This window comes from Manis javanica, chromosome 3, assembly GCF_040802235.1.
Source record: "Manis javanica isolate MJ-LG chromosome 3, MJ_LKY, whole genome shotgun sequence".
Taxonomy (NCBI): Eukaryota; Metazoa; Chordata; class Mammalia; order Pholidota; family Manidae; genus Manis; species Manis javanica.
Genome location: NC_133158.1, coordinates 6,263,542 through 6,278,064, shown reverse-complemented (window position 1 = coordinate 6,278,064; position 14,523 = coordinate 6,263,542). Strand labels below are relative to the sequence as shown.

General features: G+C 39.4%; 1 protein-coding gene across 6 annotated transcripts in view; it reads left to right on the top strand.

The window, feature by feature from the left end:
- The window catches only part of TASOR (transcription activation suppressor), a 49,245-nt gene that overhangs the window by 22,968 nt on the left and 11,754 nt on the right, over nucleotides 1-14,523 (top strand). For 4 of the 6 annotated variants that reach the window (XM_017680202.3, XM_017680201.3, XM_017680204.3 and 1 more), the window contains exons 12-17: nucleotides 5,337-5,409; nucleotides 5,494-5,565; nucleotides 6,365-7,066; nucleotides 10,230-10,630; nucleotides 11,819-11,960; nucleotides 13,183-13,242. In XM_017680202.3, coding sequence (XP_017535691.3) covers nucleotides 5,337-5,409; nucleotides 5,494-5,565; nucleotides 6,365-7,066; nucleotides 10,230-10,630; nucleotides 11,819-11,960; nucleotides 13,183-13,242 — 1,450 coding nt within the window. The remainder of the gene's footprint in view (nucleotides 1-5,336; nucleotides 5,410-5,493; nucleotides 5,566-6,364; nucleotides 7,067-10,229; nucleotides 10,631-11,818; nucleotides 11,961-13,182; nucleotides 13,243-14,523) is intronic. The other 2 variants (XM_073230737.1, XM_073230738.1) reach the window with 1 other exon arrangement.

Genomic DNA, 14,523 nt, shown 5'->3' with positions numbered 1-14,523 from the left:
TGAGCTTTCTTCTAAATAGAGAGCTCTGTGCAGCCCTTGCCCCTCCAGGCTCCTTTCACTGCTGGGAAGTCTTTGAAACTGCCTGCTCTGCTTTCTTTCTCAGAGGGGCCAGTAGAGCATGCCTGTTCTCCACAGGTGGCTGGGGTCTCAGCCTCCCCGAGTGCTCTGCCAGTCTCTGCTGTCCAGCCCCACCAATCACCAGGGCACTGTGCAATGTGGGCTCGTGTTCCTAGAGCAGATCTCCAGGGCCAAGTGTTCAGGGTCCTGGGTTCCTCTTCCTCCTACCTGTGTGCCAGGGTGGCAGGAAGGCTCTCGAATCCCCCTGGATCATGGCTTTGTCACTTTACCCTTTTCTATAGGGTCTCTCTTCCCCAGATGTAGGTGGTCAGTTCTGCTGTCTTCAAGTCGATTTCAGGCCTAGTTGTATTTGCTGTGTTTTCCTGTTATGTGTGATTTTGGAAAGAGGTTTTTGCCTTGCCTTGCAACACCCCTGTAAGTCCTGGGAGAGGAAATCCCAGGGCAAAATACCTCTAGGGAAAAATAAAGTTTAAAACCCATTTATTGCTTACAAACTGCAGTCCAGCACCATCTCTCTCCCTGTTCCGGAAGGAAGCAAACAAGCCAGCCCATCCCCATAACCTCTCAGGTTCAGACACGCCCTCGGTTGCCCAGGTAATTACCCATTGACATGGAGATGAGCTGCTTTCCACTCCTGAGGATGTGCAAATGCACCAAAGCCAGGCGAGATAATCCGGAAGTGTTACAATTTTACCCACAGATGCCATATTCCCCGCCCCCCCCCACGCGCCATCACCCCGGATAAACCAGTTACCTGGCCATCTGTGCACCAGACAAGTTGACATACAAAATTAGCCATCACAGATAGAATTTATCCTATAAATTTAGTAAGATTAATTATATTTATTTTTTTGCAGTTTTAAACTATCCTGTGTTGCTGGTTTAGAACACTCCCCCCTTTTTAAATAAATGTATGATTTGGTCTGTGACTATCTTGTGTAGGAATTTTTTATCTGTGATGATGATTGAGATTCACCTGCAATTTTTCTTTCTCATATTTGGCTTGTGTTATACCAGATTTCTAGAATTGAGTTAGATATTAGTTTTCCTCATATTGCAAAAGATTGATGTATATATGGTTAGAAAAATCTATTCTCTAGATGTTGGATAGCACATGTGTCTTGAGAAGACAAGTAGTGACTGTGGCGTGTTATTATGCTGATGGACAGTGACTTAAGTGGAGTATGGGGGGACTTGATAATATGGGTGACTGTGTTGAGTAACCACAATCTTTTTCATGTGAAACATTTATAAGAGTATATATCAATGATACCTTTATAAATACATACATACATACATAAAATACAAATTACCTCCAAAAAAATTGTTGTTCATGGATAATTTTAAAGCACTGATAAATTTTGTTTAATAGTCAAAAAGTACTTTTAAGATTTCCTGTTTCTGGTCAATTTGTATATATCATGGTTTTTTTCGATTCTTAAGAACTTGTCTATTTTATTTTTTTTAGTTTATTGGTGTAGAATTATTTATATTATTTCCTAATAATAGTATTTTCCTTATACCTCTCTTACTCGTCACTTTCACCAGAGGTAGGTTTACTGGTCCTAAGAACCAAATTTTAGTTTTAACCGAATGGTCACTGAATTTTGAGTTCCAAGTACTGCCATAGTTGTATTCTACATTTTAATGTGTAGTACTTTTAGTATTTAGTTCTAAGTACTTTTTAAGTTTCTGTTATGATTACCACTCAGACACATAATGTAGAGGTATGTTTTTAAATTTCCAAATGTATCAGGATACTTTCATCTTTTTGTTTTTCTAATTTAATTCCATTTAGTCAGCATAGGTGCTGGTTGTTTAAAATTTGAGACTTGTGGTCCAGCTTTTATATATGCTTCCCAATGTATTTGGAAAAAGGTCTACTTAATTGTTAGATCCTGGGTACATGGGTACACAGTCTGGGTTGACGGGTTGACAGCTATTTTTCTTTTGGCACTTTGACTATTATAATATCTTTTGGCTTTATTTTTATTGAGAGGTCAGCTCTTAGGTAATTATTGTTTTTTCGTAGGTCATCTTTTTTTCTGTTTTTTTTTTTTAATGTTTTTGGTTTTCTGCAATTACATTAAGTATATCTAGGTGTAGGTTTCTTATTTATCATGCTTGGAATATATCCTCTTTGATATATGAATTCATGTCTTCATTTCTGGGATACAGTTAAGTCATTATCTCTCTGATTATACTTCTTCATTCTTTTTAGACTGTTTTTAGACTGTCGTGTTCCTAGAGCAGATCTCCAGGGCCAAGTGTTCAGGGTCCTGGGTTCCTCTTCCTCCTACCTGTGTGCCAGGGTGGCAGGAAGGCTCTCGAATCCCCCTGGATCATGGCATTGTCACGTTACCCTTTTCTATAGGGTCTCTCTTCCCCAGATGTAGGTGGTCAGTTCTGCTGTCTTCAAGTCGATTTCAGGCCTAGTTGTATTTGCTGTGTTTTCCTGTTATGTGTGACACTGGAGTGTCAGGTATCAGTCTTTGAATTCTCTTCAGCTGTATTAACCTCTTGTGTTTAATATCTACTGTTACTTTTTGCTGCATTCTGTGTAATATCATCAAATTCTGTAGTGAGCTGTTTCTGATTTACTGTTTAATCTATTCGTTGAGTTTTTAAATTCACAGAATACTTTTGGTTTCTGAAAGTTAGTTTAATTGATTCTTTTTGAGACCTGCCTGGTCTTTTTTTAAAACCAGATTCTTTTTCAGAAGTATTTATTCAGTACCTATTACATACCAGGCACTGGTGTAGGAGGTGGAGGTTATATTCTGAAAATCCTTGATTTTTTCTTTAACTGAAATAAGATCCACCATTTTAACTATTTTAAAGTGTACAATTTCTTAATTTTTAGTGGATTCACAATATTGTGCAACCTTCACCAGTAAATCCAGAACATTCCCATCACACCAGAAACTTCCAACTCACTAAGCATTCACTTCAAATTTCCTCCCCCCTAGTCCCTGACAATCACTAATCTACTTCTGTCCTTATGGATTTGTCTATTCTGGACATTGTATGCAAGTGGAATCATGCAATATGTGGCCTTCAGTGCCTGCCTACCTTCACTTGTGTAGTGCTATTAAAGTTCATCCATGTTGTAGTGTGTCAGTACTTCATTCTTTTTTATGGGTGAGTATTAATTGTATGGATAATGCCACATTTTGTCCATTTGTCAGTCCATTGTTTGACTATTATGAATATTGCAGCTATGAACATTTGTGTACCAGTTTTTGTGTGGAAGTGTTTTCAATTCTGCCAGTTATTTTATTTGTGTATTTAAACATTTCATACCTGTTTTATATATACTGCATCTGATAATTCTAGTTTGAAGCCCATGGATGTTTGAATCTTGTTTCTGGTGAGTCTCAGGACAGCATATTTTCTCCTAAGCTTGGTGATTTAAGATTGTGAGCTTAATATTTCATATTTTTCATACATTTTTTTTTGTATCATCTTACCTGTAGTATTATCTTGAAAATCAAAATAGTAGAATAAAGTAATGAAAATTCACAGATTGCATTACTATTGTTTTTTAAGGGGGAAGGATGCAGTAAGTCATAAATGCGGGCAGTAGGAGCACAGAGTTCACCGGTGTTTCCTTTTTACAGCATTAACAGGTTTGGGCTATAGCCACAGATACTACTGCTGAGGCCTTTGCCCAGGGGTGTTTCTGGGTGCAGTTTTCCGTGTTCTCTAGGTCTCTAGGGACACTGAGGCCCCTAAGCAACAAGGGATTTTTAGGCCACTAAGCCAGTGGAATTTTTAAAAACCTAGTATTTGGAAGAAGGGGGAAGTTAAAAGAATCTAATTGTTTTTCCTCAGTGACCACAAAGCATGAGATCAATCTTACTTGTGCTTCCCAACTTCTTGTCTCACAAACCAGGAGTTGGGCAAAATGTTAAAAGGGGATATGATACATAAAACATTATGTATAAAAGTGTTTGAGTCTGAAACGAAAGTTTTGCTTATACATTGTCCACTTCACTTTTGTGTGTTCAAACTGTTTGTATTAACTGTACAATGGTGTAGCACAGTCACTTCTTATCTTTTAAATCAGTGGTTCTTCCACAGACGTTGTGTGGTGTAATTGTTTAATAGGAGCTGAGGCAGTAAAAGCTTTCTTTCAGAGCTCAGATACCCTTTCGTGTCAACTGCCATGCCCAGTTTTCCCTTTACTTAATCCAGAAAATATTGTGAACTCTTGCAGTATCCCCTGAACTGAGTTCTCACATTTTCTTTCCACCTTTTGCACAGTGCTGTCAAGGTTTTGTTTTATTTTTTATTTTTTTTAGGGAAACACTCCATTTCAAATGGGTATACCCTGGAACACATTCCTGGCTAACCTGCATTCTTGTCTTTATAATCTAGCCCATGTTCTTTCTTTTTAGACTTGTGTTTAAACATTTATCCTGGTCTGTCCTCACCCTTTTGCCAGTCATAAGTATTCTGATATTGCAAGCTGTCCATCATATTAGAACTTTGCCTTTGTTCATGATGTTGCTGCTGTTGAAATGTCCTTCCCACAGTGTCAGGCTCTTGGCAGTGTATTTATCCTCCACAGCCTACTTTCAGTACATTGTCAGTATTGTCTTCAATCTTCAACTTTTTTCCCTCCCTGTTGCTTTGTGAGTCTGAGAACTTTTCTGTCTTCTCTACTTGCTGATATTTCTTGGCTTAACTCTTCACCCAGTTATAAACTTCTTGTGGTCAAAGATCTTGTATTGCTTGTCTGAAGTTACCTCTGCCAACGCAGATTGCTTACATGTGACACATGTTCATGGAGTGTTTGCAGGATTAACGGTAGCACATTTCTTGTGCAGTTACCCTGATCTCACGAAAGGAAGCATTTGGGCCATACTTGCTTCTGTATCGCCAGTGTCCAGCACAGCTGCCTTGGTGATTGGTAGCGTGTCTTTGAATTGCTGAGGGGAATATTTGAAGTCTTTAGTTGTTAGGTCTTTGTATTTTAGCTTCAAGGGAATATCAAGTTGGTTTTCTAGTTAATTAGAATTATTTTAGTAATACCTTTCATTAAAGTTATGAAAACTAATAATTTCTTATTTGTAGTCCTGTTAATCAGCAGAGAGCAGGTGGCAAGAATTTTAAATTAATTCAGTGGCAACATTTTCCCTAAAAAGATGATGAAGAACTTTTTTTCTTTGTAATTAGTAGAAACTGCTGTGTGTCGGCCTTACGATGAGTAATATTAAAGCGGATTCAACTTCTTCCCTCTTCCAAAAATGCAGGTTCTTGTTAAACCTTTGGGAGACCGAGGATACCTTTTTCTTCTCTCTCCTTGTCAAATGGTTTCTCCATATGGTAGGTGCTAAGTTTTACAGTTCTTTTTTAACTTTTTAATTAAAGCGTTTTGGTAATGAATTTGGCTTCTGTTTTTTTTTTTAGAACATCAAACTGCCAAGTCTCGGGTCCTACACGCCTTATTTCTATTTCAAGAGCCTAGAGGCATAGTTTCTTGTAAGTTCTTTGAATATCTAAATCTGTTTACCTTAGATTACCTACATTTTATTGCAAATTTCCAGATAATTCACTAAGCATTCTGTCTTTCTTACATCATATTTTGGAAAATGGGGATATGAACAGGTACTAGCAATGCAAAACATGTTACATGATTTTAGCAACTGTGAAGGCCTTATGTGCGAGGTTAGCTATTAGGCCATTCACAATTAATGAGGTGCTTTTACACTGATACTAGAGAAAATTTCCTGTTCACTGTTTCTAAGAACTAACTTTAATGCAGTGTTAAGGTACAATTCCCACTAATGGGTTTGACTGTTACATTAAGAATGAGATTTGCAATTGTAGTCACTAAATGCCTGCACTTCTGCTTCTGCAGGTAGAGAATTCATGTGAAGTTACAGTTACATTATAGCAGGAAGGAGGTCATTGCAGGATTTGCAGGACTGACTTGCTAGGAGCCTTAGGTCTTGTCCTACCTCTATTGCTCCTTGGATTTTGCTTGCCATCAGTTGAATTGCTTAGGGACAATAGGAAATGAAGATGATCTACCAGTGGGTGGTATTCCCTTTAAAAAATTAAGTTCAATTTTGTTTCAGTTTCTTACTGGCCTGTTTTAGGTTCCTGGACTTGAAAGCATGCTATTCATATATTTCTGTGTACACATATGTATTGGGGTCCATACTAGTTTGGTTCACCATTAATGTATGAATGTTGTTACATTTCTGTGGCTATGTGTAGATCTGTATTTGATCAGTTTCTTAATTGCTAACATGGTTTTTTACTTTTTTGTTTATAGCACAGAAAGGTTCAACTAGTGCAGCACCACAGGAGAGACATGAGAGCATGCCAGATGTATTAAAAATAACTCAGTTTTTACAATTTGCTTTGATTCAGTGTCGAAAGGAATTCAAAAGTATAAATACTGTAAATTTCCATTCTGGTGTTGAAAAGTATGTAAGTGAATTTTTTAAGCGAGGTTTTGGTTCAGGTAAACGAGAATTCATCATGTTTCCATATGATTCACGATTAGATGATAAAAAATTCTTATACTCAGCTCCAAAAAATAAATCTCATATTGATAACTGTTTGCATACCTATATTTTTCGGCCTGAAATGTATCAGTTACCTATTTGTAAATTAAAAGATGTATTTGAAGAAAATAGGAAACTTCAACAGTTGAGCCCACTTTCAGACAATGAAGGCCAAGAAGAAGACATGAATGGTACAAAAATGAAATTTCGAAAACGAAATAACTCAAGGGGTGAAATTATTATACCTGCAAAGCAGAAGTCATCTCACTCTTTGGATTATGATAAGGACAGAGTTAAAGAATTGATTCACTTAATTCAGTGTAGGAAAAAAAATGTGGGTGGGGACTCAGACACGGAAGATATGAGAAGCAAAACTATCTTGAAGAGGAAGCTTGAGGATCTACCTGAAAATAGGAGAAAGCTCGCCAAGACCAGTAATATATCTGCAAATTGCCATCTGTGTGAAGGTAAAATACCAGCTTACTCTCATAAATTATTAACTACCAGAAAATAGTCAAGTAATTCTGTGCTTTCCCTTGATACAGGAGTCTGGAAATTACTGCCTCAGGGCTAATCCACCCCATCCTCTTTTTGTAAAGAAGGTCACTGGCATACACCTGTTGATGTCGTTTACATAGATGTTCTCCCACCACAGCGGCAGCGCTGCGGGCCCACAAAGCCTAAAATATCTACTGCCTGGTCCTTTACAGAAAATACTTGCCATCTTCTGCCCTAGTACATCAGCTTTCTGGATGCAGCTTTGGCCAGACAGTAGGAGAAAGGAAAATAGGCTCAGCTGTTGGCCTGCTAACTGGAGCTCCTGTCCTTTTCTATTTGCTTAGTTTTAGAAATGGAAAAGTACAATGCGCGGAATATTGGGTTCTTTTAGGATGTTCTTAATGAAAGGAACCTTCTGAGCTTTGTGATAAAACTTCTTAGTTTTATCTTACAGTTAATTACTTACAGGATTCCAGTAATACATTTGGCTTTCTTTTCTTCTATTTTTCTTTGCTTTGTTTTGTTTTAGTTGACAGAAAAAGACAGAGATGGGAAATCCTTCTCTTCAGTGTGTTTCAGTATTGTAAACAATTTAAAACATTTTTCATGTAGATACTAAGATTTTCACACTTCTAGGCCATACGTGTGAAATGTATTCCTTTGTTCAGGGGCCTTCAGTTTTGTGCTTCTGCTCGTTCTCGTTGATCATGGCAGGTCTAAGTATCCGTCCTCTGTTACTTACAGTTTCACTGGCGTGCTTTCAGATGCAGTGTGTCTCAGGACTGATTCAGTTAGCTCAGTCCTTATTATACTGTTGTCACTATCGTCACCTTTTCATGTATCTGTCCCCTTCACTTCCTGTTCATGCACTATCCAGTATGGTAGCCCCTAGCCATGTGTTATTTAAATTTAATTAAAATCAAATGAAAATTCATTTCCTATAATATTCCAGCTGTATTTCACCAGGCATGCCACTGTATTGAAGAGCACAGAGAACATTTCCATCGTTATAGAAAGTCTGACATCACTGTTCTCTTCAGTAACTTCCAGGTTTTTTTCTTTACTTGCCCCGTGTTCTGTCTGTCTTCCCAGTGTTTTCACCCTTGTCCATATCGTCATCTGGGGTGGCCTTCCTGGCCTCTGTCACTCTGATTTCATTTTCATGTTCTTCCAGTCTGAGCTGCTATTACTCATCTTTCAAGGCTTTGTCAGAGACTGGCCGCATCCAGCCTGGGTAACCGTGTTCCTGCTGTCTTTAAATAGGCTCCTTGGTTTGGCCGCCTCTCTCTCTCTCCAGAATATATCTTAGCCCTTTACTTCTCTTTCTTCTTGAAGCATCTTTTATTTTTCTCAAGCCTCCTGTCTTTGCAGTTCTAATCCTTCTTTAGTTTTCTGTTCTGCTCCTTGATGGCTTTCATCTCCTTTAACTTGTGCTGGGTATCAGCTCTGCCGAACCTCTTGACATTTACTGATCTGTACTGTTTTCTGCTATTGACCTGTGCCTAGGTGCTTTGTGTGTGTGTGTATATATATATATATACACATAGAGAGAGAGAGAGAGAGACTCAATTAGTTCTTAAATGGTAGACGTTATTTTATAGATGAGAAAAATCAGAAAAGTTAAGTCGCTTCACGTGAAGTTGCATAGTTTGCTAATCCATGTGTAAACTCAGTTCTGACGGACTCCAAAGCACTGCTCCTAAACTCAGCTGTATTTCCCAGTACTGAGCACATAATAGGCAAGATACTTAAATTGCAATACCATTTTAGCTGATAACGACTAATTTTGTATATGTGAAAAAATAGTTGTCAGTAAAAATCAGATTTTATCAAGAATTAAAATGGTGGGAAAGCCATCTAATTACAGAAGACCAAAGGAGAAATAGGGCAGAGAGAAGGGGTAGATAGCTTAGATTGGAACTCGTGACAGAAAGCTTTACATTTCGAGGTGTTCCTCATTCGTGTTTCTTTCTAGACATTTTGCATACTTTATTGCTGATTTCTGAAAGTAGAGATTTGGATTCAGACTTTTAAAATGTCCTTATCTTGATTTGGTGGTGAACCCACTCCTTTTATAAGAGTTAACCTCCTATCTTCCCTACCTGCATTTAATACCAACTTTCTTGAAGTGTGATTTATATACAGTGTACCCATTTTAACTGCAGTTTGCTGACTTTTGATGGCTGTGTTGCCACCTGTCCAATATTTTAGAACAGTTTTCATTACCCCCAAATGTTGCCTTGTAGTTAATCTAACCCCACCCAACCACTGATCTTTCTGTCTCTGTAGATCAGTTTTACCTGCTCTGTTGTTTCATAAAATCAAAGTCATACAGTATGCACTCTGTTGTTGACTTTTTTTTTTTTAAACTGTGGTATATTATTCCCTCTGGAAATCCTGACATCTGCCCCGGCTTTACCCTCCTTCAGCATTAAAGCATGTGACCTTTTGAGTGTCTGTTCCCTTTGAGAGCTTTTTCATGTATTGGTTATGCAGGCAATCTGGATTTATGCCTGTTTGGACCACGTCTTAACATGTTTTCTCTCATAGCTCTTGTTCTTTGTGAGTTCCCTGAATGTCTTCAGGATGACTTTGTGTCCCTAGTATCTTAGCTTTGTTACAGATTAAGCCACCGAGTCATTCAAGATCAGGTTTAGATCACAGGAACATCAGGCAGTATCTGGACAATGGTGTAGGTGTAGAGGGGATAGAAATCAGATTAAATTGTGGTGGAGCTGGTGGTGGCTTTTAGTATTTATGTGTCATCTTCATATCTTCCTAGTCCTTAGCCTAGAAATAACAAAGAAATTAAGAAAAAATTAAGTAGGTCATGAATGTTTAAAACATCTGTAGATACTAGTCTACCATTTACTACCATAAAATCAGCAGCGGGCCATTAGTTGATAAGTTTTTGTGGCAATAAAAACTATGTGGATTTTTGACTAGGGCAGTCAGCACTCCTAACCCTCACGTTGTTCAGAGATCATTTGTGCTTGTAAAATCTAAGCCACTGGTTTGGTTGAGTTCCTGCCAGTAGATGTCTGATGATAATTTTTAGACATACTGGATTTTTAAATTTGCTGGTTAGCCTTCCAAACCTAACTTTAATTCGGCTTTGTCTTTCCCTTTCAGAGTCTCCGCAGCTTGTCGGCTCCCTTGGGCATGATGCCGACTGGAACCAGAGGCCGCAGGACACTCCTCCCTCGGGTCTGGCCAACGTCCACAGGCTGTTTCATTGGCTGTCAGAAACACTAGCAAACGCACGCCATTCTGATGCCTCCCTGACAGACACAGTCAACAAAGCCTTGGGGTTGAGTGCTGATGACGCCTATGAAGAGCTGAGGCAGAAGCGCAAGGATGCGCTGAACCCTGATAAGAAAGAGTATGAGCAGCCTGCTGGTGCAAAAACTGAAAAGGCACGTTTTAAGGGTACTCAGAGCTCGCTGGTAGAGGCTGATCCATCATCTCTGAGGTATCCCTTCGCTGTTTCTGGCAGCGAAGTAGGCCCTAAGCATAAACTGCCTCTGAAAGAAGTAAGCATATGTCTTTCATCACTGCTTTTGTGAGTGTGCGTGTGAGAGTGAGAGTGGGTTGCTCTTCGGTAAGGTGGTGGTTTTCCCCTTTCAAAGCGAAAGAAAATACACATTTCAATAAAAGTGTCAAGGATGGTATTTCTAAGTTACTCCTTGTTATAAAGAGGTAATGCAGAAGTAGTAGTTTTCCATCCTGTTTATAGGCCTTTTATATAGTCTTAAAATTTAGCTGTTGTGATTACAGTTGAGGCTGGACAATCTGTCAGAAATGGCTTACTGGAAGTTAATCTCTCATTTCATAATAAAATGAATCCTGCAAGCATTGACTTTCTGCTGCAGTACCAGAACCCAGCAGTGAGGCAGCTGAGGTAAGAGGTTAGGGACTTCGTACTTCCTGTGTGCAGATAGGAATGGAAAATGAATGGCCTTCAGCATTATCTCTGAAGCGATGCTCAGCCTTGCTTGACAGGGCACCAGTTTGTTTACAATACGTGCTTAGAGTCATCCTCTCTAGCTCAGATAGCCTTACCGCCCCCCCCACACCCCAAAAAGCGGCTGCCTCACTGGGGAATAATAACAGGATGGCACCATATTCTCAAGGGCTTATTTCTCATTTACTCTTAGCTCCATTTTCTCTCTCCCGCCTTTGAATAAAAGTCATATGCATGTTGCCACATGCTTTTATTCATGTCATTTTGGTATACTTATTTTATGGGACAGGTAGTGGCAAGAGGCTTACTTGGGGGGGTAAGGTGGGCCCCGGGAAACTAACCTATATTGTTAATGTTCTTGACATAGTTAATATGCAAAATCATGAGCCAGACCCAGCATACCGTAACCTGTTTTTGTACCTTAAGTCCGGGAACCCAACAGGGCCCATCAGCTCAGGCACTGTGCTGTGGCTGCTTGTGCACTGCAGTGGCAGAGCTGGGCCTGAGTGTCTGCTTCAGAGCCTGAAGTATTTGGCACCCTGTTGTAAAAGTTTACTGCCCTCTGCTCTAAATCCATATCAAATCATGTTTATAGGGAACAAACTGTATTTTAAGACTATAGATTATAGCTTTCCCATGTTGATTTTATTCATTTGTAATGTTTAGATTGAGGCTTGTGAATTTGTGAAAAAAGTTTATTTTTGACATTAAAATGTAATAAAAAAGAAAGCTATTGAACATGTACTCTAATTTTTAGGATCCAAATTTAATTAGCATGGATGATTTTGGAAATTGCACAGTGTGTCCTGATATTCTCATTCAACACGCATTCTGTAGACAGTCTAAGTCAAATATTGTTGAAGAGGCTGAAATACATTGGAAACTGATTCCAATCACAGGTAAGGAAAAGTACATTGGGACTTAGGCTTGCTCGATTTTACTTAGGGACCAGCTTCCTGAAGGGTCTTATCTCTTCTGGATCCCACTCCTTGGGGCAGTAGGTGCTTGTTGTACTGGCTCTAACATCTTCTTTTGATGTGTCTTGATTTTGAGCAGTGTGATGTTAATCATTTAGTGTTGCTGTTCTTGGTCAGCATCAACAAGTATCTGCAAAAAAGTGGAGAGATTTAAATCATACTCTCCCTGTGGACTTTAGCATGTGAGCTTCCAAATGAAAATTGTTGGAAAGAGATGGAGAGTTTCTAATGAGGTGTGGCAGCTGCACGGATAAAATTAGGGTCTTTGGGCAGCCAGCTAAATGTGATCTCAGGTTATTTAACTTCACTATCTAAGAAGTGGTCATGTTGAGGTTCATCTGTTTGAAAGAACTTGATTTCTTAATACTGGATTATCTTAGAGAAATTGGGTCACCATAGAGAATGCTGTAAATGATCAAATGCAAATATCCCTTGAAAGCTTACTGAAACATAGGGCAAGAATGGTTCAGCAAATGTTGAGAGATCATTTTGCAAAACTCTTAATTTCTCTTTGTAGAAACATATACATATGCATATATGTAGTCTCTTTAACATTCCAAGTTCTTACTCATCTTTATTGAACATTTTTGGAAGTATTTCCAGGCACATCTCTTCTGTTCTAGACCTTTATTTAACTTATAACAAGAAAAAGCAAACAACTCATTGCTAAAAAGAAATAGACTGCTTGTGACTTAGAAGCTACTCAGACCTCCAGGGACTCGGACAAGAATTTCTGCAACCTGAGTTTCCATGGGCCTCAGCACCGTTCCCTGTTAGGGCCTCGCCAGAGACGGCAGGAGGCCTGGCAGTGAGAGTAGAGAGGCAGCTCATACTCACCTGAGAGCTGGAGATGTCAGCTCAAGTGGGGTAAACAGTAAGGCAGTCCTTGGGGCCCCATGGTTCTGACCGTCCCTCACCCCGATGTCCAGAGCCATGTGAAGGCACAGCATCTAGGTGTTGATAGTCCATCACCACCTGAGGGTGCAAAGGAGGCAACTCCCTGTTTCCAATGACCCTTCAGCATTATTTAGGCAAAAGAAGGAATACTTGGATTTGTTAGCATGTGGGGTTGTCTGAAAGGTGCTTAGGAGGCATCACCAGTGTCTGAAGAGAGTCTCCAAATCTAACAGAAGCTTCTCCTCAGGAGGGAGTGCGAGGAGCCCAGGGGACGCGCCGGGGAGACATGGCGAGAGACGGACGCCAGGTAAGAAGGCTCGCCTTGCTGTCCCTCCTGATGTGCCCTTCTTCAGAAGTGCTCCTCCGCCGGTAGGGCGTCAGTGTAAGCTGTGTTCATTACAGAAAATACGAACAATATCATATTTGTATTTAAGTCATTGAGTTGTAGCAAATAATCTTATACAAAGAATGTGTTCAGAGAAGTTACTAGGGATTAAGTCTCCTTCACATCTGGTTGATTCTGTCTGATACGACTTGGGAAGACCAGAATATTTTTCTTAACTTTTGCAGGAGACATCCTGTGAGGAGCAGTCTTCAAGTTTCTTTTAAATTTAGAAAATAGGGGGAGGTGAGGCCATATATCTTTTACATTATTCCTACTCTTGAGTTTTTTGATCCAATTCTTCTTTTTCTAACTTGGATTCCAGAAGCATATACAGATTTGGCTGGCTGGTTGCAGCTGGGTACCCTAGAGACGTCTCTTGGCTGAGCTGTCTGTCCGGCATCTGTGCAGATAGTCACAGGCATTATGGCCTTGCTTGGAATTGGGTGGCGAGGCTTTTTTGTTTCCATTTCTGTGTATCTTAACTCTTTCAGAAAACTTGTGTTTTTGTTCATTTTTGGAAGGATAGCTAAATGACTTAGTAGATCTTTATGGTTATTCCTCCCTTTTGGGAATTAAAAAAGACTTAGTTAATAGATTTTTCAAGAAAATCTTTGTCGCCTCCTAGGGAAAGACGAAAACAAATAAAAAACCAAGAACAGATACATGATGTACAGAACAATGTACAGATCTTTAGTGTCCAGCTTGATGGGTTTTTACATAAGCGTCCACTTCAGTGACCACCCCCAAATCAAGAAGTAGAACCATCCAGCACCCGAGAAGGGTCTTTCCTGCATTTGCCCAGTCGCTACTACCCCTGCCCTGGCAGTCACCACTGATCCTACTTGTTTGGCTGCAGAATCCAAGATAAATGGAACTACACATGTCCTCATTTTTAGCTTTCCACTCAGCGTTATGTGGGGGATTCGGTTTGAGTCTATCAGTAATTCTTTCCCATTAGGAGTAGCCAGCGTCTCATTTGTGCTTCAGAATGCCCTTCAGCTTTGCAATCCTGTTGTTTGGAATGCATGCTTCTTGTTTTGTGATTGGAAGGGTGACTATATGAATGCTGTTGCTGTTGAGAGCTCATCTCTTTATCCCCTTTCACTTGAAGTACTGCAGTGCTTGAGTGACAATCTGTAGAAAATATACATTATTATGGATATTGATGTATGTGTTTCTCTTAAATCATGGTTTGATGAAGAC